The following is a 25,543-nucleotide window of genomic DNA, read 5'->3' as shown; positions in this document are numbered from 1 at the left end:
CTTCGATCCCTTTCGAATACAGCTCCGGCTTTCACGGCTACCGAACGGTGACCTATATTTCGCAAACGTGCTTACGGGATAACGCATTCTCCGGCAGTCGTTTGTTTCGAAGACCGTCCGACGGAAATCAAGTTGGATTTCCGATACTCCGACTCGATGCGTCGTCTTGTCTGCTCTAATCGAGTTAGAACAACGACACCGTCGTTATTAATATTGCCCTAGTGAATTGCATAAGTTAACATTTTTGTTCTTTTTTTATACTATTTATAACGTTATACCGAACTATGTCAATTATCTCAAATGGGTCTTACCAGCCCGTTGATAAAGAATAATAATAATATGTTCAGAGCGTCACGCTAATATTCATAAAACTCACGTAATAGGATTTGCACAATTGCTGGTTCGAATTAGCAATTCAGCGAATTAGAAATAAATGCTTTCGATAGAAGATTTTTTACAGTATGAAATGAAAATACTAATGAAAGAGGAATATACATCATGTAGTGTTAGATGTATAACATTAACCAGTAACATAATAATAGCGATAGTAAAAGGAATGCGTAAAACACGAACGATTCATAAATCAAAATCTAAAAACGATCGCGGAACGTTCGTGACTCGGGTATACCGCGAAAATTGCAGCGGGTATAGTTTAGTAAACATCTGAGAAATCTTTTTACCGCCAATTCAATTTCTCGACTACAGAATGTCTGAGAAAGCCGCGTTATTTATAGTCGAAAAGTATGCAGCGGGTCGCGAAGCTATTTCAATGGTTGTTTTTTTAATAACGTTTCTAAAATTAGATTTTGGAAAATCGCGGCCGGTCGGGCCCGTTCGTCGCGAACAAAGATATTTTCGCATTAATAGACCTGCAAATACGCAAATCGCGCTCTTCACGACTTTTAACAGAGTATAAAAATAAAAATAGAATATCGATTGTAAATGTTTATACGTGTTCAATACTCGCGAGTGTAATGTAGTATCATATCTTCGTCGATCGATCTGCCCGGAGAAATATGCGAACTCATCAGAATTAATTCAACGTTTTATCGATGCGATAATATAGGACGACTTGAAAGCGAAACAGCGTTAACCAGATGTTTTCGATGTTCAAATTATCATGGCATAAAATTAGCCGCGCCCGATCCGTCGATCATGGTCGCGCGCAAGTTCTCCTGTGCTTCGTGCAGGCTTGCATCGTTCGAAGCTAACTTTACTTCGTCTTTCTACAATTACTACCTATCAAAGGATCGATTCGTTCAAGAGAAGTCGAACGCGGCCTGCGAATGGATTATTTCGAGGATGTCGAATATGATTCTGCAAACAGGATGATATCTTATTTGAGATCCTGTGTATCGTAGCCCGGCGGTAAAAGGGTCGTGTCTCCGTGCCTCCTCGAGCACCTTATTTGTTTAGCAAATAAAGAGGATCCGCTGACAGAAGGAACAGCGGAAAACACTTGGACCGTGTTCCCCTCGTCCACGGGACGTAAACAACGGGGTAAACAGCGAAAGAGTCGCGCTCGCTATTTTCCTGCCGAAGAAAAGTGCAAGTAGAGACGGACGTTCCTGGCCGGCCAGCTCGGAAACGCGCGCTCCTTCCCGAGTTTCTCCCCACCCCCGGTTTCTAGTCCGCCGCCAGCTTTTCGTCCTCCATCGCCTCCTCCTCGTCCTTCGCCACCTCTTGATCCTCCGCCGCCCTTCTCCTGTCGCCCCTTCCCCGTGCCGTATCCCCTCCCGGTGTCCACCGTACCCCTTGCCGCCCCACTCGGCCGAGTCCCCAGCCGGCTGCACGCTCACATGCAACGAGCCGGACCGGCCGGCTGGCATTCAGTTGCCTTTAGCGCCGTGCATCTCCAACTCAGTCAGTCAGTCATTGAGTCAGTCAGTCAGTCAGTCATTGAGTCAGTGAGTCGGACCGACGGTACACGCGCGCGAGGTATATCGCAGCTTACGTTTCACTCACTCTCTCTCTCTCTCTCTCTCTTTCTCTCTTTCTTTTTCATACATACATACATTCATACATACACGCACACGCTCTCTTTCATTTCTCTTTCCCTTTCGCTCCTATTACGTTTCGTCGATTCGCTCTCTCCCTCGCTCGCCGCCGGTGTCTTCGCCCGTTCGTCCGCCGAGATTTATTCGCGTCGTGGATCATTCGATCGTGTCCGAGTGTGTTGGCCGCGTGTTTCGCCATCGCCGTGCACGTGTGCCATGTTCACCGAGGAAAAACGTGATCGAGCCCACGTCCCGTTCGCAGTTCCCATCGTCGTGGATCTCGATCCGGATCGACGAAGCTTGTGGTGTACGCGGTTCGTCGATAGAGAAATAGTGCAGCGTCGAGGAGAGACCGATGCACGCAGTGGCTCCTCTTCCATGGTGTCAAGATCCCACGAGTGACGCAAGTCCGGGGACACGCACGAACTTCGGCCGATCTTGCCTGCGATCCCATTATAGTTTCGCTCCGCTCCCTTCGCCGTACGGATATGCACTTGTGCCGTTGTGTCAACACCGACGACTATCTTTGAAAAGCTGGTGCAGTCGCGCGGACAGTGTACGAGGCCTCCTAGAATCCGTGGAATGTCGTCGTCGGGTTCGTTCCGTCGAGGTACGAGCAGATGAAATAGAGAAGTCGGCGAAGCCGAAAGTGAAGCTGGTCTCGAGTGACTCGATTCCGCGCGCGGCCCTTAAAATTTGTTCGAAGTGCAGTGAACACCGCGGCGACGCGACTCCGCTGGTTCTATTAATTCCGAGTACCGCTGCAGTATCCGCTGAGTGCAGAGACGTTGGTGCGAGGTATCGGTTGCAAAAGAATAGATAAAAGTGGAAATGTGAATCGCGGCGACGATTGTTTCTCGGTCGTCGAGGACCTAGCTGGGAACTATTTACTTCTGCGATGATTAGCGGTCTCGTCGACCGTACGCACGAGCAACAATTTATTTTTTCCGGTCTCGTCGAATTTCGTTCGAATTTCCGCGCGATGAATCGCCGGTTTGAAAAATGACTAGATACGTCGACGCGACGGTCCGCTTCCGTCGCCGAGGTTTCCCTCTCGCTCGCTCCACTATTTCTCTAGCATCGACTGTACCGAGACACGTGCCCGAGCACAATATCTAGGGAAAACCGTGTTGGAAATTTCCGCGCGTCAGTGTTTCATAGCAAGGTGCAAACTGGTGCGTCTCCCTGCGAGAAGGACAGCCGGGAGCGTCGTTCGCGAAACACGCTCGCCTTCGTCGCTTCCGAGCGAGTCTACACGGTGATCGGGTTCGAATGGTATTCGGTTCACGCGATCGCGCGCGCACGCGAAACGATCGTATCCGCGAATTCCGTACGTGGGGTTGCCGATCGCTTCGTTTTCTTTCGGAAATTCGGGTTTGTTGCGACCGCGAGATTCGAACAAATTACGTTTCGTTTCGCAATGTTCGAATGAATTAACTACGCGAATTAATTCTTCGATATATTCCCCAATTTAAATTGTCTGAAACCTACGAATACGATTCATAGAAATTGTAATAAAAATAGTACGTTCCACAAACATTATAACGAAAATAGTACGTTCAATAAACATTGTAATGATAATAGTATATTTTACAAGACTTCTACACTAGACCTATTCTTGTCGGTTAAAATAATCGGTTCCACACTATTAAAATTGTTGAGATTATACAGTGTACTTCGTAGGAAAAGGTTGAATAAATTTTTTAAATCAAGCACTCGTTATAATAAAAGTAATATGATGTCTGCAAATGAAATGTTTCATTTTCAAAATATTCATCGTAACGTTTTCATGGAATCAGTAAAATTGTCGCGCGTAGCCGAAGGGTTAAGTAGTTATTCCGAAATCGTAGCAAAAGTTATTGTCGCGCAGTCGTGTTTACGAACTTTCCTAAATTCGAGGCCGACGGAATCGCTTTATTCGAATCGTTGAAATTTCAATAGGCTTTTCAAGGTTCTTCTTATCGAGAGAGATTTCTTTCCCCTGTTCGATCGATAGATCGTGGATTTCCGCGGGGACGCGACCGCGGAGAACCATGTAAACGAAATTCCGCTCGCGTAGCTTGGTAGTGTGGGTAACTCTCGTGTGTCGGTGGGATACTAAAAGATTATTGATCGCACGAAGTGTATTGGCAGTGTCGTAATCGAACGTGACTTGTGCGATAGTAACTCGTGCCGCGGCACGTTATACTTATTACGGGCATTGGTGTTTCACGTGTCGGGTTGAACTGTTTTCGCTCGATATTCGAACGTCGCTCGATTAGAAATTCTTGACCTCCAAACGCTCCGCGGCAATTGGTGTTTCGAACGTAATACAAATTACAGAGAATATACAGGAGCACCGTCCTATTGTGTGCAAAAACGTATCCATATTTATTTGACCTGTTGACGAACGCTTCTTTCGCCACTCGACGCAATGACAAATTGGTTCCAAAAAAGCATCGATTGTACGATCTCTTGAAAAAGTTTTTAAGAAATAATCGAAACAGTTTGCAACGTTGTCCAACAATTTTCTTTAGGATAATGATGTAGAAAACGACATAATGACGTAGAAAAAAGATATAATGACGTAGAAAAAGATATAACGATGTAGAAAAAGTTTAATCAACCCTCGGTAGATAAAGCGTTAAATACGCGCCCGTTTCGTAAAAGTAACAGTCGTTTTTCTTATCTAGTCGCAAAAACGAATTCGCATGCAAAAATAGCTTGCAGCAGCTAGTTTTACCACTTTCGTAACCGACTAATTTGTTTGACGCTGCCGGACTTTCACTTTCGAGAATATTTTCGCATTATGCGTTCACGGTTTTGTTATAATTCCGCTTAACAATTTATTATCCGTCTTTAGCCGTCATTTTCTCGAGACTGTTATCTTCTGGCATCGAGTTGCAACAGAACTGTATTTTCTTGGGCGAGGGAAATTGCTTGGTTCCAAGCGCACGAACTCGAAACTGACGAGTACAGGTAAATAGGAGAATTAATGAACTTGCTCGACATGTCGGGACACGCGTAGTTTCCACTCTGTATCGTCTCGAGAGTAGATTCCGTATTTCCAGCCGGTTCTAGCGATTTATCTGTGCATTTGGAAAAGAACGAGATATTATAAAAATATAGAAATACGTTTTGTCGTAGCTTTCGTTTAGATATCAGCAGAAACGCGAAAGTAACTTCGAGTCTGCGACTACGCCTTCACATTTCGTTCATTCGGCTCATATTTTTACATAATGTATTATCGATATATTACCGGGGACAATGACACAAGTATTAGCGAATCAATGATTCTGTTCTCGTCGAATTTTTCTATAACACCGCGATATATATTCACCTCGCCGATATTTATCGGCCAGACAGGTTGGCTCTCGGCGAATCATCGTCCCCTAACTGCGAAAGTGCGCAGTTCATGTCGTCCGCCCTTTCATCTCTCTCTCTCTTTCTCTCCCTCTTTCTCTCCCTCTTTCTCTCTCTCTCTCTTCTGAATCTTCTACGCAGCATTTAAGGTGCCGTGCGACCTCCGAGCTGCGGCTGCACCATTGCAGCGGGCAACTTTTTCGTTAGCTTCTGGCTCGCGCGTGCATACAGAGCTCTTGTTCCGTGCTCAGTCGGGTAAACGAGTTTCGTTTCACCCTTTGCTGCCACGCGGGCACGGTACAGTGCAACGGCAGCGAAGGAGGATCGCAAAAAATGATCGATCTTGGGACTGAACGGGTTCGAGAGCCGCCCCTAGCATCGCGCGCGAGCCCTTTTAACCCTCGGCTATTTCCTGGGGTCACTTCAACGCGTGCCTCGCTGATTCCAAGCAAATATGGTAACGGTGTCGAATGCGAGACTCTGTTTAGATTCGATTGTACGGATCGTCTGCGAAATGGCCAGGTAGTCGATTTGATAATGGTTTGAAATCGAATACGTTTATTGCCGTATCATACCTGTCTATTAAATATTTTTATCGATGTACGAATAGAAAAACTTTTGGTTACAATATTTATCATAGCAGTTACTGTATATAGCAATTATGTATAGTAATATAGCAATTACCGAGCAGGTGCTGACATTCCATCGATTTCCTTGACCCTCGCACTGCGATCAGTATTTCAATCGTCCGCTTAATCACTCGTTCCTCGGCAATTAAATAAAGTGAATCGCTGTCTTCTAAAACGAGCCTTGAAAAATTACTGAATTTCATTTCATTGAAAAATACCGAATCGTTGCAAGTATAGCGAAGGTTGCATGTGTCGTCCGAAGATTAATAGATCTTAATAAACAATTCACTTTAAAGTTTGATAACAAAAAAAAGTAGTGGTCGTGGCAGTCGAACTGTTTTAAAATTACAAAAACGTGAGTTCGCATAAAATTTTGGAGCATCCGATTATCGTATATTTAAATAAATAAATCGCTAATAATTCCTAACAATTGTATCGCGTCCACCGAAGGGAAACATTCGAGCACGAAGGACGGACTTCCACGTCTCGAGAAAAATATCCTGTTCGCGGACAAGTAACTGACGCGCGGCATTAACGGTTTGTTATTAAAAGTTTAGCGAGCTTTCAATTAAATTCGAGACGAACGTAACGGGGTTCGATAAGAAAATGGCGGTGGGGGTCTCCCGCTAATGGGACGTCAAATTCGAAGTCTGACTGCGCAGTACTAACTCCCGGAGGCCAGTAGCGGAGAAACAGCGTACACATCGGGACAACACGTGAGGTGAATAACGGGTGAGGCGCGCGTTATCGATTAACTTTCGTGCCGCGGATGACAATAACATATCGAGTTCAGTCGCTCTAGAATAAATAAATCATGAGCGGCAGACTTTCCTTTGTCTTCGCGCGTCCTTGCGCTCCAATGGCTCGACATTCGTTCTCTTGACAATTTTTGCTAGGAATATGTATACGTGCGAGCGCGTCACTCTTTCTTAACCCCTTGCCGTACTTTAACGAGTCAGACTCCCGTGACGGAGATTTATAACAATAAGCTGTGTTAGGTACGAATGTTCATCCGTTAAAAAAATATTATTCTGACAAGTTAGAGTCGAAGAATTAATTTCCACCAAAGGAATGGACTATAATATATTTATTTCATAGTTAAATTGACAATTATTAATAAATAAATATAGTATATTGAATTTTAAAGCTACAATTGAACTATAGCACACAATAGATTTATAGCACGCAATAGATTTATAGCACGCAATAAATATAAAATTCCTTTTTTTAAGAAATTAGTGCGATCGAAAAAAATTCTAATCATAGTAATTGTGAAGAAAATGGTACGGCAAGGGGTTAATCCATTCAGATTAAGGAAGTTTATGCGAACTCGCGTTTTCGTAGGCAACGAAAAAGTACCTTAGACTGAATTGTTTTCAACACCGTTTTTCAACGCTCCAAAAAATATGATTACTTTGACCGGCGCGGCAAGCTTGGTGTTAAAACGTGAGATTATGGTGCAATTATTTTTGAGAAGTATACGAAGGTTAACCCTTTGCACTCGAAGCCATTTTAAACCTAGATCTAAAATAGCTATTTCAACCAGCTGCATTTCCATTTTATATAATATTTATATTATACTATACTTATTTATATTTAATTATATTTATATTATATTATACTTATTTATATTTAGTTATATTTATATTATATTCTACTATACTTTAATAAGTTTTTAATAATGTCAAAATTATTTTGGAAATGATCTGACGATTTTCATTGGCGCCACTCGAGTGCTAAGGGTTAATAATCCTTTTACTAATATAAAAAGTAATTCAAGGCTATTCGACGCGTCTAAATTCGAATTTTCCTCCAAATTGTAAACGCCAACTATACACTTTTGCTAATTACCCTTTAGATCGCAGAACATAATAACGATTAATAATTTCGTGGGAAACTAGACGGAAGAAACAAATTCGTTGACAATATTCAATCTCCGTTTAAATCCATTATTATTCCAAGATCGTGCTTTAGAAACAGAACTTTTTGATCGCTTCAAAATTGGCGCATCTTTATCGATTTGTTCGCTGAAAATCGTTCCGCGGACGTCGTCAAACTCTCAAGGATGAATGTGCTCGGCCGTGCTCGCGGTCCCACCCGGTATATATCGATCCGTGTTTCTCGATGGACAAGGTCTGACTGCGAGCTCTTCGGGTATAAACCTTGAACTTCGACCTCGGGACCGTTGATCGCCATTAGAAATGGTGTGTTTTCCCCTTGCGGCGCGTCGGATTCGGCGACTGGTGGATGATCGATGACCTTGGCGAAACGATCAGGTGGAAATACGGTAGAGTTCGAAAGGGTTTTGTCAGGGGGGATCGCCGTTTCTTTCGCCACTTTTGTTACAGCATCCTTTGTATCTCTTGGCAATTACGCATTTTTATTGTCCTATTGTTCGCCGACCCTTCGCGCGCACAGGATCGATTCTCTGCAAATCTGTGCATATCAAATATCACGATAGATCCTTTTAAAACGTTCTGTGTAAAATTGTTTATGATTCTCAACGTTCCTTGGAATCTTTTTTCAAAGTAATTATATGCATCTTTTGTAATCGAATTTACGCGAATTCCACGATGGCCGCGGTTGTAGCGCGCTAGCACTTTGTTCGCGTTCCATTCGTAGTGTCGGTACACATCGATCGTTCTCAGAAAATTAGTGCGTATCAAATATCACGACAGACTCTTCAAAACATGCCGTATAGAATTGTTCATGCTTCTCAACGTTCTCTGGGATCTTTTTTCGAAGAAACTATTAGGTCGTTCGGAAAGTCGTTTCGTTTTTTTCTTGGTGGAAATGAAACACAATAAATTACTAAACAAAAACTATTGCAAAGAATCGAACAAAATTTTTAGCAAACAAGACTTATGCAGCTTAAGTGTGAAGTTGGCTGTGAAAAAATTAAGTCTTTTCTGGGGAAAAACGAAATTACTTTCCGAACAACCCAATATATACACCTTCTGCAATCGAATTCACGCGAATTCCAAGATGGCCGCGGTTGTAGCGCGTTAGCACTTTGTTCGCGTTCCATTCGTGTCGTGTCGGTGAACATCGATCGTTCTCACAAAATTAAAGCGATTCAGTTGTACCGATTCGTTTACCAAAAAGGCGTCGCCGTCCAAGCGAAGCTATTGTAACGGTAAACGATGCATCATCGAGACCTTGTGCGCTACCATCGCGCAAAGGCGAGCCCGTGCAATCGAAGCCCGACCAATTAAGTCTTCTTGTAGGTTCTTCTTTTCCGCCAAATTCCAATAACGCGTCTGCGAACCGACACAACGTGCTCTCTGCCACTTTGCAAGCGTATCCGCAAAGATGGATCGCCGTAATAAATGGTGTTCCCATCGCATCAATCCGGCCGGATGATCGATGACCGTGAGGCTCGGGATCGATCAGGTGGACGGAGACGAAATGAAATTGCGCGGGAACGTCGCGACGCTCCCGACGGCGCGGAGTGGTCGATAACCATTGCGAATAGGATAACATTTTTAAAAAAGAACGCGACTTTATAAATTGAAAGTAATTTTGTTACTTGATTTATATTGATTCGAATATTGTATAATTGACAGACGTTGCTTTGCACGTTTTAAGACTGAGCTGTATCAGGATCGAGTCTTCCGACAGTTTCCGGGCATTTTTTCGAAAAATCTTTCATCGACGGACGCGTTCCCTTCCCAGTCGATTAGAAAGCAGGTTTTACGTAACGATTTCTCGGGTTTCGCGGTGACACACACCATGTCATTGTCGTGGTCGGTGGCGTTCCGAGCAATCGTCGGACGGATATACACACGCGACGGGCGACGGTCGGAGAATAGGAGATGCACCGAGGCTGGTACACGCACGTGGACATAGTTGCATTTTGCATAATTGCTCGCGTTACGTAAGCATTGTTTCTCTTGCCGTCCCGTCCCGCGCCGTCCCGCGCGGTCCCCGCGCGGCTCGTCCCCATCCCGTTTCCATTCCGTCGTCGCTCAGGCAAGGCAATCGCATTTTCTGCCTACACGCCTGTGGTCAAGGTCGCTGCTCCCCGTAACTACCAATGCAGACATTCCAGTTAACTTGCAGTTTCTTCTCTCGGGAGGAAATTGCCGGCGAGCCTATTGCGATTCTTTCTCATCGCTCGGTTTTTCTGTCATTTTCACCCGGAGATGTGTATCGGGCACGCGCGAGTTTCGCGATTGCGTCGGCAACGGGTTCGGAATAAACGCGCGCTCTCGGATCGCGCCGGCAAGGCTGCTGGGCACCGCACGATCCGGAGAAGGTCGGAATCTACATGAAGAAATGAGTCGAAAGCATGCAGGGACATTTCTCCGTGCGATGCTTCGTTTCGGAATGAATTAGTGCCGGGAAGATTGCTCGCTCGTTCGCGCACGCAATAAGTAGAATCGGTCGGTCGTCCGCGGTCGGACCGAAATCTTCTCGGTAACCGTGGGCAATTCGTCGCGCATTGTTCATCGAAATTGTCAAGTTATTTAAAAACCAGCACAAGTTTAACGCTCATTAAAAATTAATAGAACCTATTAAAAATTAGTAAAACCTATTAAAAATTAGTAAAACCTATTAAAAATTAGTAAAACCTATTAAAAATTAGTAAAACTTATTAAAAGTAATGCCTTTAAAACAGAGTTTGTTAAAAATATTTCTAACCGATGTTAAAAATTCGGGATAATTTCAATGAAAAAAATCGTCGTTTCGACATATCCGATGTTGGTTTGCTTTTTGTACAAAAATTGTTGCCGTTCGACGCTGCGCGCCATTTAAATGGAATTAAAGACTGGGATATTTAGAATTCGAAATGTCAATTAACGGCGAGTGGCGAATTTATGACACGGCAGATTGTTATTTATAACTACTTCGTAATATTTTTTTTTTTACTCGTTCCTTTCTATCAGATATTTGTTTGTCAAGCTATTTGCGGAAACGTGTGTATTCCGGTACAAAATTAAACTCGTTTCGCAATCAATTCGCTCGCGGCGAATGCATATTTCATTCAAATAAACGAACGGATCGTTTAAATAAATTGTTTGCAAACTATTCGTTAGCATAATACATTATCTTATCGTAGTCGTACGGAATAACTTTACGGAATAACAGATACTGTTTTTTTAAATAGAGTATCAAACATCTGCTATCGCCATTCTGCTAACATCGTCAACTAACTCGTTCACTTCAATGCTAGGTTCTATTTAAATATAGACGCTTAACCTAAAATTAGTAACTTTAATCTACTAGTATATATTAGTATATTTAACCTAAAATTATATCTTCTAGACATAACCGAAATATTTTCATCGAGTAAATCTAATTCGTACATATAATATGAGAAAAACATAATAAAGTATAATCTGTGTAAAATATTTCAAATTGGGAGTATATTTGAAGAAAGTAAAAAAATCTAATTATTTCTCAATTTTTATTCGCAACATCGCGGTCTGGTCTCGATAACTCGACGATCCTCCGGGGACACGCGCCTCCCACGAATTTTGGGTAGAACTCCGCGCAGATAACTCGTGGCTTTCCTTCGGCAGCCCCGCGACGCGTAAAAACCGATAAAATATTGCGGCCGGTCACCGCTCGTCGCGAAATTCGTTTGATCTCCGATATAACCGGCTCTCCGTTTCCCTTTCTTTCGACACGGTATCCTCGGTTTCTGGACGCGTTTCGATCCCCCCCCCCCCCCCCCCTCCACCACTCCCTTGGGGATCGGGAATCGTTAACGTTTACTTTATATACCGTGTCTTTAGAGGCTTCGTCTCGAATACGATACTCTCGATAATAACTTTTTATGCGCCGCGGACGTGTCCCAGAAAATATCGGGAACCTTTGATTAACCCTTAACTGGCTTGCTTGATTTACGATGCAACCTTTCCTCTTTAAATCTCGCCGAGAAGGATCCGGCTAATTTCGTATCTTCCGCGAAGCAAACGGCACAGATCGATTTCGCGATACTTGTCGTCGCCAGCCAGAGTCGGGGATTGTTCGATTAAAATTTTACTATTTATTATATTTCGTTATACTCGAATAAAATCGTTATTTACGAATAGAGAATGATTAGTTGATGGAATAAAATTTATTCAACTATGTTATCAGGTGATTCAAATTAAAGTCCCGCGATGAAGAGATCGTTTTAATATCGGTCCAATAAAATTATTGTTATATTTTATCAATACGGTATATTTACGAATTAATTTATATATCTACAGTACGTATTCGACGAATTTTCACTTTCGATCGTTTCACAAACAGATCATTAGCCAAATGGAATTTCATTTTCCATTTCACCGTGTTTTTTTTTCCCAATCGTGTGAAATGTCGGATCGTTTGAGGAAAAAGAGCAATCTCGTTTGTTATTTCAGTAAATATTATATCGATTGAGTACCCATTTAATTGACCTTGCTATTACATTTACGCGAATAAATGTAAAATTGATTCGCGAGTGACAAGACATTCGACATTTCATGTCGAAGAACGTGATACAGTAGAACCTCGATTATTCGAACTTCTGATATCTCAATTCGATATCGATCCATATATGTTCGATGTATAAGTAACAATATTATTTCTTATGCAAGACATTCGAGACTAAATCTATAACACTTCTACGCATTACTTGATAAAATAAAAATTGAACAGTCAAGTAGACGTGCTCTTTTGGTTAGTGTAAAAATAACGTTGCATATTTGGCCATTTTATATCGTCGTTTACGTATGATCAATGCGTCAGTTGGAGCGTTAATTAATTGTTTCAATGATCACTGGAATATAAAAATTCAGTAGAAGAAATTTATATTATTTTTATATTCGTATTAAAAATTACCACGAATATAAGAACTAATGTATCTCGTATCGATAAAAGTCTTACAATCCTACTCTAAGTAGAAGATACAAATGTCACACAGAATACAAATAAAATTGAAAGGATTAATCAACTTATTCCGTTATCCGAAGACGATCGTTTAACTCGAGGTTCCGCTGTATCGTCATGCGAAGCCATCTTCGTTCGCATCGCGCTGCAATTTCCGATTCACATTCTACGAAAAAACTGTTCTAAACCGGGGGTTTGTTGGCAATCGTAGAAAAATCAGGAATCAACGAAACGACCAAAGAGAGGCGCAGCGAACGATACCAAATCGATACCAAAAGGTGCGTAGAAGAGAGACCCCGGATAGCCGACCCGGTCGTTCCGTTTTCCATTTCTCGAAATGACGCGACGAGAGTATCGCTCGCGGTCCGTTTGAACGCGCGTGTGTGGTAACCCGTCTTGTGAACGGCTCGCGCTGCCGGAGGAGTTAAAGTGACGAGCGAACAGAGTACCATCAAGACTGCCAGGATGATGAAGAAGGAGAAGCCGATGATGTCGGTTACCGCCATCATCCAGGGGACACAGGCACAGCACTGGTCGCGGGGCAATACTTGTATGTATTTCATTTTGGATTATAATTCCTTCGATACGGCGTTTACCGTCGCATCCGCAACCCTTTTACTTTCGGGTAGAACCTACCCAATCCATTTGTAACAGCATTAGAAATATTCTTCGTCTTACTATTTGTTACTAAACCGGATACGCAAGAGTCGTGTCGAGCGAAAGTTTACTTAGCAATTAATACGTCCAATAGCAATTTTGTTTCACTTTTTTTTACTTTTTTAACGTCATATTAATTATGCTTTTTACGCAGAGTTATGGAAACTATTTTAGAAATGAAAATCTTTCTTCTTTTTTCATTCATCCACTTCTCCTGTCCGGTCCGAAATTCATTTTTAAATTGTTGAAGTTATAAAGACTCTACCCGAAGAAACTGTAGGGTTTGTTTGAGCTTCGTAAAAGCATGGCGGGAAGTTTAAATAAATCCAGTCTCGCTAATCTCGTAAACAGACAAGAATGTAGATTTTATACATTTGTGCTAAAAATGACTTGTCCGAAATACAATTCAATCGATTAAAATTCTTAACGAAGCAAAAGAGTATCCATGTACCTCCTAATTAGCGTACGGAATTTTAACCCTTTCCACTCGAATGCATTTTCATTCTAAATCCGAAATACTTTTATATAAGCTACAGTATTTTCATTTCATATGACTTAGTGCAATTGAGTCTATGTAATAATTATATTTTTAACAGTTCTTTAAGAATAAACAAATTTGGCGATATACAAATTTAATTGAAGCATCATATAATTATCTTGAGCGGTGCCTCAGAGTCATCATTCGAGTGCAAAGGGTTAAAGTGGGTCTTTGAAATAACATGGTATAGTATTAATAATAACAACAATGTACCCTCGTGTGCTAAAAATGCCACGTAAAACAGAAAAGTGCGAGCGAAAAGGTGAATCGAGCGTAGGATTAATCGACGTAACGGTCGATCGTTGCAGCAACGTCTTGAGTAGAAGCAACGCAAACAGGAAGGTGAAAAATGAATTTCAAGAACGTCTTGGTAGTATTTGCACGTCTGTCAGAAGAGCGCTAAGTAAATTGTGCGCGACGATAATCGTGTGTCGCTCGGCGAGCGTATCCATAATTACCGGCTTACATGAGGCGCGCGTCCTTGCTGATTAAAATCGATACCGGCTGGGAATTACGTTGCGTACAGCGAATTTCCAACTAGCCGGCGCGGCATTACATGAACGAGACCGAAACGCGTGAACAATTAGCATAGCGGTGCTAGACAGTCAATTAGCGGGCATCCCAAGGTTCCTCCCGTCTTATCTATTCGCAGTCCTCGGGAAACTGTCTCTCCGCTCTGTTCCAACGTAACGGGTGGGCGTGCTAATTCGAAACGCAACACCGGCGCACGGTCTCCTCGCGTCGCCACGAGGTAATTAGAGGATCGCGTTTCTGAACGATTTACCTGGATGCTCGATTGCCACGGCAGAGTCGACGTGTTTCTTTTAGATTTTCTTACCCAGAACGAACGGTCGCGGCGGACTCGCTGAGAATAATTTCTTCGCTTCTTATTCGAATAAATTATTCGGAGCGCTCCACAATGTTTAGTCAAATCGATCATTTTTTTCTCATTTATTTGTTCGACCAACAACCATGTTGATCGAATAAAGTTGTACAAATGAATAATATGGAATATAGTTATACAAATGGATAATATGGAATATAGTTATACAAATGAATAATATGGAATATAGTTATACAAATGAATTTTTATTCGGATGTCTAGATACATTTTTATTCGATTCTGTTAGAATTATAAATAGTTATAAGAATAACTTAATATTTCACACTATTCGAACCTTTATTTATTCAAGAAGGATGTAAAATATGTCCTTTCTTTACGAGATGTTTTTATAAACTTGATTTGATTCATAAAAACAATAACGATAAGAAAATACGAAATAAATTATCGCATGCCTTCACGATTCCTACATATTAGATGTTGAATAGAAAAAAATTATTAAATTGATTTTTGTATTCAACCTATTCGTCGAGATTCGACAGATTTGTTTCTTCGAGCAAGCCGAATCAGATTTCGTTCGTTAATCGTGATCTGTTATCCGCCGTTCGAACAAAACGTTGCGAAACAGTGCGCGGACTCGAACGGCGTTTCGCGTTAGTTTAACAATTCGGCGTTTCGTGCGCGCGATTGTTTGAGCGGTGACGCAGGAAAGCTGTCTCGCGGCGTTGTTCCGACGCTCGTAGGGTGAAGGTCGGCTATTGAAACCTGAATGGTGTAATTTGCGTGCGCTGGTACGCATGCGCGCGCGCACACGTTATCAGTCGCAGCTTCAAAAGCGACTAGTGCTGGGTAGAAGGTCACGCCAATGCGCTTTGTTATCTACGCCCGCTACCCGCAATTTACGAGCGTTTTTTCGAAGCGTTATCGCGTGCCCCTATTGCCGAGCAACGCGCGGCCCTCACGCAAACGCGTTACCATCGTCGTTACGTTTCCACCTTCGCTTCTCTTTTTTACCTGTGCAGAGAGGTAATTACACCGGCCAGCTGTGTATACGTGCTGAAAATTTCCCCGATTATCCGCCGGCGATCTCGTTTCCTTTCCGCGGGTTTCCGATTCGGAGATCTTCGACTTGCCCCTCGACAGACATTTCGAGACTCTGTTTTTGCGAATCGGTGTCTTATTATAGCCCCCCGGATAACGATTATTCTTATCTACACGATTTTCGGCACCGGCATCGGGGATAGGATCTCCTAGGGTGCAAATAGAATGGAATACCAAATGTTTCAGCCATTTTTAGACCACGGAAACCGATAACGGTCTATAGATAATTTAACTTTTACCTGTTTGCGAATAGGTCACAGATTTCAAGAAAATCTATTTTCTAATCTAGAAGATATTGTATCATTCGGAAATGTAATTTTGTTCTGCAAGGATTTTAAAGAAAGAACAAATGATATTTTTTAATCTTTAGCGGAAGCTCGAAGGGTTGAACGCGGGGTGCTACCGCCGACTACCGGTCGCGACGCCGCGTCCATGAAAGGATTTCAATATTCAGCGGGATCGCGGGGCAAATAGGAAGCGGAGCTTGTCGTTTCCCGTGTAACAGCTGATTCCTGTTTGATCGTGCAACACGGCAGGTCGGCGGGAAACCAGAACGACCGAATCGAGTTTCCATGTGTACCCGGCCATGTGCACGCCCGTGTTCGCTACGAGGATCGCGGCAGACTCCAGAACGCTCGTCGCTGGTTCAGTTAATCCGTATACCAGCACGAACGCAACCTTGGCACCGATGCGAACCAGCCGTGAAGCGCAGCCAGCCTCACCGTTGTCGCGCTCTGCACACACCTCTGCCCCGCATTAGATTAGGCCGCCGCGCACCTTCCTTCCAGCCGTGCCGCCGCGCGTGGGCGTCGCTTTTGCGCAACCACGCGCGTTCCCCGCCGGCCAGACGCGGGTTTAATTAGCGGACCGAGCTCGCTTTTCCGGGAAAACTGTCCGCCGATCGAACGAGATTAACGACAATGTTTAAAATAAACCGCTCCGCGTTTGTACGCTTCTCTGTACGATGAGAGAGTACATATGTATATGCTTCTCTACACGATGCGAAAATATACGTTTATACACTACCGAAGAAAAAGATAGCACGCGCGCGCTATCTTTAATTTCTCGCGTTATAATTATGGTACAGGAAATGTGTGCCAATGATACAGAAAGACTATCTTCTACTAATATATAAACATGACTTTTATTGACTTTTCTTCAACGAATTCTCGTCGTAAAAATGAAGATACGAAATTGAATACAGACAAAATGATAGCACATCTGAAAAATAAAATTATATAAATTTATTATATAAATTAATTTTATAAATTTTTAAAATTAAAATTATATAAATTATATAAATTTTAAATAGACAAATAGGAAAATGATATAACTGTACCTGTGTTTAATAATGTATGGAACCTCCGTGGACCTCAATTATTTCTATTATTTTTTTTAGGAAGGATTTATACAGTACTGTAATTGAACATTGTGATAAATTTTTCCAGTCCTCTTTAATACTGATTTTTAAGTCATTTAAATTTGCAAATTGTCTACTTTCTGCGTAGACAGCTCTTGATAATAATCCCCAACAATTCTCAATGATATTTAAGTTCGGAGAGCACGCCGGCCATTCCGAAACAGGAATTATCTCTTTTGAAAAATATTCATGAATAATCTTTGCCGTGTGTACGGCAGCATTATCTTGCTGGAACACAAATTTTGGACCTGCAATGCATTGTGCATACTTATCAATTCGGTTTTTTATTAATCTTAAATAACTTGCCCTATTCATTTTTCCTTGTATAAAATTAATATCCGTTTCTTCTTTGCAACCTATGCTGCCCCAAATCATTATTCCACTTTCTTTCATTTGTCGCCTAATTCTTGTTAATTGTCCTTCTCGAGTGTCATGATAATAGTGTGGACTATTATCTGGACCATCCAGACAAAATCGTTTTTCATCTGAAAAGATTATATTCCTCCAGTGTATATGTTTCTTAGCAAATTTAAGGCGTGCTTCCTTATGCTTCTTTGTTAACCCTTAATTAGGCGCATTAAGAAAATCACCCAATTAGGCTCATGGGCTCTTAAATAACTCCAAAAAAACATTGGGAAAGGAGTATCAAAAAGGAATAAAACTTAATGGATTTCTATAGTAATTAATAAAGTTCTTTAATATACTTAACTTTAAGAAACAAATACTTACTGTGACCCTGTGGCCATGACCCCATGCGCCTAATTGAGGGTTAATCCTGGCTTGGCTTTTATTCTTGATCGGTTCATAATATTACTCATTTGCAGTACACGTCGAACATTTTGAATATTAGTTTGTCCATCAGCTTTGCAAGCAATTTCTCTTACAGTAGCACAAGAATTAGATGCAGCACGAAGTATATTACTGTTGTGTCACGGTGCGATAGGGTTGCTGGCCTTCCAGTGCTTTTTCTTTTACCGTAGTTATCCACATCTTTTAATACGTTATATACAGCTTTTCTGCTTCGACCAATTTCCTTCGCAATTTCTGCAATCGTTACTTTCCGTTTTCTTAAAACAAGAATTGCGCTTATCTCATTGTCAGATAATCTTTTACCACGGCCCATCATAAAATGCGACAGATACCAATATCAAGAAACACTGAACACCGACTGACCACTTTAACTTTCTTGAACCTCGCGACATATTGAAGAAAATCAAAATAAACCTCGGGTGTGCTATCATTTTATCTCTGTCTATTTGTGTCTTTCTTCCTAAGAGAATATCTCGTAGAAATTTCAATATAGATAGTGTTTACATATTAGTAGAAGGTAGTCTTTCTGTATCATTGGCGCATTTCCTGTACCATAATTATAACGCGAGAAATTAAAGATAGCACGCGCGTGACATCTTTTTCTTTGAGAGGTGTATATGCTTCTCTATACGATGCGAGAATACATACAAAATAATATAAAATTCATAAAACTGATTCTTTATGACTATTATATTCTTACGGCTACAAAAGTCATGATATTATTTCGTAAAGAAAATGTTACATGCGGTAGGAATTTTTATACGATGCTCTCCATCGCTTCTACGACAACGATGTCTAACCCGCGCGCAGATCAAAGCTATCGGATCCTTTTATTGGATCTTTCGCCGACAGATTTCTAATACAAAAGGCCTACGAATCGGATTCCACCGTTTCGAAATCGGCCGCGCGCGCGCGCGCGCGCTTATCACTGAAACTGATCTGAAGAGCGACGGCGCCGCGCCGATTTCCTCCGCTCCATTCATTCGCATTGAATCCGACGGTGGTGCGCGATGAAAGCGAGCTTAGATAATCGAACTGGTACACGCGCGAGCTATCGCGTTTAATGAGACCTCCGTGGCGGTTGATTAATGCGCGCGATCATATGCCACGCGACGCGACGCGACGCGAGCCGACTAACTCGGCCATTTAACAAACCTCCGCGAAATGCTGCACGTGTTTTATCGTCGCTCTGGAAAAAAAAAAGAAGTGGATTAACGACTGCGAATCGTGCATTCCCATTGAATCGCTGGAAAATATTCGGCTCAAGGTTACTGGGTTATATATCCCCTACCACCGCGCTCCAGATGCCACGCCCATTTCTGTGTGCTTTGCCACGCCCTCGCTCTCGCGGTACGTAGGATTTCATAGCAGCGGGATATCTAGGCTAGTGGTAGGCTGACCAATTACCGTGGCTTCGCTTTGTTTTCCGGCATAGTTAACTTTAAATTTAGCGAATAACACATATTACATTTTTTTAATTCAAAGAATAACAAAATGAAAGAATGCAACGTTATAAGTGGTTTCTGCTGTTGTCCTGATATTTTATCAATGTTCTCCATTTGATTACATCTCGAATCATAGAGGATCTATGGTCATCACGTAGAACCGATCTATAGTCATTTTAACAACTACAATAAAATATTTCGGCGGATCTCTAAATTTTGTCGCTTCTCTTCTGACTTGTACAAGCAATGTAACTCGATTACTGTCGTCTTACAACGGCTCCGTATAAAATCTTTTATTATACCAAAGTGTTTCACCCGTTTATAAATAGATAGATGGAGGAATAGATTAAAATTTGGAACGGAAGATCTGAACGTTTATCGAATCTACCCTCCTTACCACGTTCAGTGCCGATAATCGACCACCAAAATACCCCCATTATATCAATTTAATTAATTAAAACGAAAGTAGAAAATCAATATCAATTATAGGGGATGACATTAGAACTCTTTCGCTTCTGAAATATACTAGTCGAACTCGATTTGTTCAAACGTATTACAATAAAAATGAATTTTCAAGATAGATCGAAATTAGTGTCACCCATATTTATACCAATGTATAAATATGTCATCGCCGTGTCACCAATATTTTGGGTTAAAGTGATCAGCATTTCGCAGAAAGAACCGCAAACTAATTATCACCGAACGACAATCTCGCGAGATGCCTCTCGGTGGAAGACAAAGCGTGTTTCGTAGAGCGATATATGCGATAGAGTGGCGCGTTCCATCGACAATGGCATCGAAGCCGGCGTTACAGGAAGCGATCGCCGATGGCAGTCACGTTGGCAGGCATCGGCGACGTGGCTACTGACCGATTAGATGCGTCTATTACGTGGACGCATGCACCGGCAGACGGAATCGTAGCGGTACGATGATCGCGGCACTCTAATAAGCACGTTTCGATCGCGCAGAGCCGGGCCGCGTTCGATACGGGCCGGGCTCCCGACGAGTTTCACCGTGAAAGTACACGCGGCCTCTCTGCATTGTCTCGGCCGGCAATCCACGCCAGAAATCCCCACGCGCCGCCAGTCTAAACACCTCGCGAACGTTACGTCAGCGAACAATTGATGACGGTATATTGTGTGTTCCCTCTTCGCCAGACTGAAGTTGCACGAGTGCTGCCGCGCGAGTTTCAAGGTCTGGCCGGCGACGAGGCCCAGGGACACTCGTTTTCTTCAGCCGAGTTCTTTCTTCGGCTTCCATCGCTTTCTCTCGCGGAACGTTGCGACGATAATATCATTCACCCTAGAGGAAGAGGATTTAAGTATATTTATTTCTACCAAGATAAATCAGAATGAGACTGGTCTGTAGCCTTTTAGACACGACGCGTCATTATCATTTAAATACAAGAACATAATATAAAAAAAAATTATTATTTCGTTTGTCTTTTTACGGATATCTACTGTAGATATAATGCAATTAGTTATTAACACTAGATTTACTAGATCAGTCGAAATGACTGGTTTTGCAATTTTTATTCAAAATTTCAACTGATAATTAGGCTGATTGTTAATGTCTGTAAATCTATTTTTTGTATTACAATTAATGTAATTCTGACTGGTCTTCAGGTATAAATTAGGTATAAATAGATATACTTAAGCTCTTGCACTATAATAACGAGACAGACATGTGGTGAAGATTTTATGCAAGCTCTACTAAATATGAATATTATTAATTTCTTGTACATCGGAATAAAATTGAATTCTTCTATTACCAAATTCTAGAAACGGTAGTAATTAAATACCATAAAAGGAAGAAAAATTATGTGGTTCTATTAAGGTCAGTATTGAGAACAAATAAGTGCTAATTAACGCAGACAACGTAAGTAACGAGAAAATCAAATAATTCACGTCAGAAAGAATTCATGCTTCAAAATCCGCCGACTCTTCCTTCAACTTTGACTTCATCTTCCAATGACGGATTAGTCTTCTGTACTCGTTTACAAAGTATATATTGCATTTATTCTTGTAGAATGCGTTTGACGTTCACGGAGATCCTTTGCGAGACTGTAAATGTCTGCTCGTGGCAAGTCCATTCTACTTATCGCGTGCGCGAATGTCTTTGACGAATATTCTCTCGACAGTCGCTTTACTTCTACTTCAGAAATCTTGTATTTTTCAATCGATTGTACTAGGTTTCATTGAAAACACTTGGATTTTGAACAATTGGAAATTTTCATGTATTTATGCCAAATTCGAATCCGAGACACAATGGAATTAGAAATTCAATTTTATTAAGTATGTGTGGCGACAGTCTTTGCTAATTAAAGCAGGTTCATTGGATTTATTTACATTTGATTTTTATATATTTTACTTGATTTTATTTATGCTAGATTTATGACAGGTTTATGGTAGATTTATGGTAGATTTGTGATAGATTTATGCTAGATTTACAATTCATTCGTCCACGTTTATTTACAATTTATTAATACTGCGAATCAATTAAGATTTCTCGAATTACAGTGAATGAAATTAGTCTTCCTGCAAATCTTGCTACAGTTTATACCAAAAACTTTTCTTGCAAAGAATCCTTGCGACAGTTGAAACAGAAAATGTTGACTCTCAAAAACTGACAATCTGTCAACCACATTATACCGTTTATCGTATCAACATAAGCGATTCAACAGAATCAATTTCGGTCCGAAGACAATCGAAACTTTTGTCCTCAACTATTCCGCCGGCGAAAGGTCGGCCGTGGATCGTGATTAACGACCTTCTTACCTTCGAACGAGCGGACGTCCATCGTCGTTACGCAAGCTCGTTGACGTTCGTTGACTAAGTTTGTTAGAGCGTCTGTTGGCGGGCGAAGAAGGGGGGGAGAAGCGAAGAAGATGAGAGAGAAACCGTGCCTCGAGACCGGCGCTCGTTCCGGTTCTCGCTGCTTTCCGCTTTGATTTCAACGCGGGCCCATAAACAGGTACTCGCTGAATTTTACAGAGCTGGTCGAAACAGCTATTTTGGATTTACACGTCAAATAGCCTCGAGCACAAAGGGTTGATACGTTAGAACTTCGCTTCAAAGATGAAGAAAGTTCTGTATCGTCTGGTAAATATTCGGTCGGGGAATAAGTTCGTAGCGTTTTTCTATTTTCTTTTATTTTACAACGATTTTGTTGCTGTTTGAATAATAAATAGTAAATAATAGATTAATTTAATGTTATAACTATTAACACAGTCTTGTCGAGCAGAAACAGCTCTGTCGAATGAATATTATACACTTCGTCAAAACAGCAACAAAGTGTTGTAAAATAATGAGAAAATAGAAAAACGCTACGAACTTATTTCCCAACCCAACACATAAAAGTGCACAGTCGTTGTTGCGCTCTCCGGCAACGCGTTAAAATTGGATAAAAGGGGAACGACGGGGTAAAATAAGATACGAGAAGCCACTTGATCGGTGGAGAGCGGCTACAACACGATCGGGGATCGATCCTGTAGATCGCGGACGGGATTAGCCGCACGCCGTCGATGGGGAAAGGTCGGCCGCGACGTTTCAGAGGATTCGACGTGTCTGATAAGAGACGACCGGATGTCTGGCCACAAGTACGTTGATAAATCGACCGGGGATAAGCGAAGAGACAAATGGAGGAGGAGGCGAAAGAGAGAGAGAGAGAGAGAGAGCGGAGAGTCGACTTTCCATGGTCGTGGTAAAAATAGCCGCGATTCGAGGAGGAGGAGATGGCGACCGTTTATGAGAAGGAACCGAATAAATTCCAACGCAACCGAGTGTCCGGCAGATTCGCGTGGATTTACGGTTCGCAGCCGGCCCAGGATTTCCTGCGCGAGGATTAGGGGGTGCCCGAAGGATTTGCATTCGGAAACACTTAACCTGGTGAGGAGATCCCCGAGTCGAGGTGCGTCGGGATCCTCTAACGTTAAGCCGCGGACGGGATCTCCCGAGGGAGACTTTGGACGTTGAAGGCTTCGATAGCTACCGTTTCGTCCTATACTGGGTGTCCGCGAGATTCGTGCTGCCAAAACTGGCTCGATATCTTTGAACATTGAAATACTTTTTCTTAATTTTTATGGTGTCTCTTATAAAAATCGAACAGATATAATTCTAATAACACGCTTGGTTAACCCTTAGCGGACGACGACTTTTTCGATCACGTGAGGTAGCAGGACGAGGCGATTTTCTCAGATGTGTCGAGTGTCTTGTATACAAACTATTTTAATTCTTATGTAATACAAATATAATTTATATACGATTATATGCGATTATATACAATTATATAATTTACATACAAACTATCTTAACATAAACACCTTGACATAACCTCTCCGTCGCAAAGGGTTAACTGATTAAATGGACACTACGAAGTTTCCTTCTTGCAATGAATTTTAGTTTTAGAACTTTATCATTTTCTGGTTCGATATTGCAATACTTTTTCTTTGATTTTTATTCTGTCTCTTATAAAATCAAATGTATATAATTCTAATAACTTGCACGCTTGGTTAACTGCTTAGTTAACTGATTAAATAGGCACTACAAAGTTTCCTACCTACACAATGAATTTTAGTTTTATAATTCTATAATTTTCTGGCCCCATATTTCATAGAAATAGTATGATATTTATCTTCGTTAACTACGACTCTTTCATGCCGATTTCCTTAAAAAAATGTTAAGAACGAATAATGTATGTTAATCTTCATTCCCGTCCCGAAAGGGTCAACTATTGTCGAGTATTTTGATCGCGGTCTTCCACGTTCCCGTGTCTCCATTAATTAAACCAGCAAATTGCAAATCTCCGTGCGCTCCGCGAAACTGTAATCCTCGTTTCTCGAGAAACTGAACGACCGAAGCACGGGAGAGGCCCGGGCATAAATCCTGATCTTCAACATCGCGCGCCCCTCCCCGGCGAGGATAAATCGACGCGATATTTCACCCGCGACTCGCGAGTCTTCCTTGAAAATGAATCGCTCGTTAAAGTAATGTTAGTTCTGCTCGTGCCCGCGAGAGATAAAACATTGTTAACATCGTCTCATCGATGAATCGAATTTAACTGTTCGGCGGGCTGTTCCTTCGGACGGAAACTCGATCTCTCGTCGCTTTTACATTGCCGACGAATGAGTCTGGGAAACTTTCTGCGTATTTCGAAATAAATAAATATATAAATAGTTCGTATGTCAATGTAAAATACATAGAAGCGTTTCGTTTCGAAAACGCACTTGGTCTAAGGAAAATAGGCCTTCAACTGTTGCGAAGCCTGGACTTCATCCGAAGAAGGTTCTTTTGTGAATTTGATGGGACTGGAAAGGTGTACTGTACTACGAGCTCCTTCCTCAAGGTGATACGATCAATGCTAAAAAATATTACGATCTCCTTAAAAAATTCTCTCCGTGGCAAATCTTTCGAATCCATAAGCGAAATAAAAGCGCACCTAGATGAATATTTTGCAAATAACAACAATTTTGGAAAGAGGGCGTAACGAGGCTTCCTGAGAGATGGGAGAAGGTTATAGAATAGAACGGTTCATATATAACATAATAAATCCATCTTAAACAACTAATATCGTGTATTCATTTCGCATCAAAAAAGGGAAGAAACTTATGGTACACCCTAATAGCATGAAAACCGTACCACTGTTACTGCAGTTCGCCCGATCGTGGTTGCAAATATATTTCTCGTAGATGCAACACGCGCCGGTGCAAGCGGGAGAACGGCGCATGCAGAGTGGGACACGGCTCGTTGCACCTGTGACAACGAGGCGTGTGCACGCGGGTTCCAGGAGCGCGCGCGAGTGTGCGCGGTGCCGACTCACCTGCTTGAAAACGCGAACCCCTGACCTTCGCTATGGTATTCACGTACAAGGTCAATTTAAGCTCGGCGTACTCTTATTCCCGCTC

General features: G+C 41.9%; 1 protein-coding gene across 4 annotated transcripts in view; it reads left to right on the top strand.

Moving 5' to 3' along the window:
- Usp (retinoid X receptor ultraspiracle) overlaps window positions 1-25,543 on the top strand; it is an 84,278-nt gene that overhangs the window by 23,788 nt on the left and 34,947 nt on the right. For 3 of the 4 annotated variants that reach the window (XM_078191216.1, XM_078191225.1, XM_078191207.1), the window contains exons 1-2: window positions 1,809-1,938; window positions 13,041-13,379. The exons of the other annotated variant lie outside the window; for it this stretch is intronic. In XM_078191216.1, coding sequence (XP_078047342.1) covers window positions 13,295-13,379 — 85 coding nt within the window. In that variant the 5' untranslated portion in view covers window positions 1,809-1,938; window positions 13,041-13,294. Of the gene's footprint in view, window positions 1-1,808; window positions 1,939-13,040; window positions 13,380-25,543 lie in introns of those variants that run through there. 4 annotated transcript variants of the gene reach the window in all.

The sequence above is a fragment of the Augochlora pura genome, chromosome 2, assembly GCF_028453695.1.
Source record: "Augochlora pura isolate Apur16 chromosome 2, APUR_v2.2.1, whole genome shotgun sequence".
Lineage (NCBI taxonomy): Eukaryota > Metazoa > Arthropoda > Insecta > Hymenoptera > Halictidae > Augochlora > Augochlora pura.
This window is presented reverse-complemented; position numbering and strand designations above follow the sequence as displayed.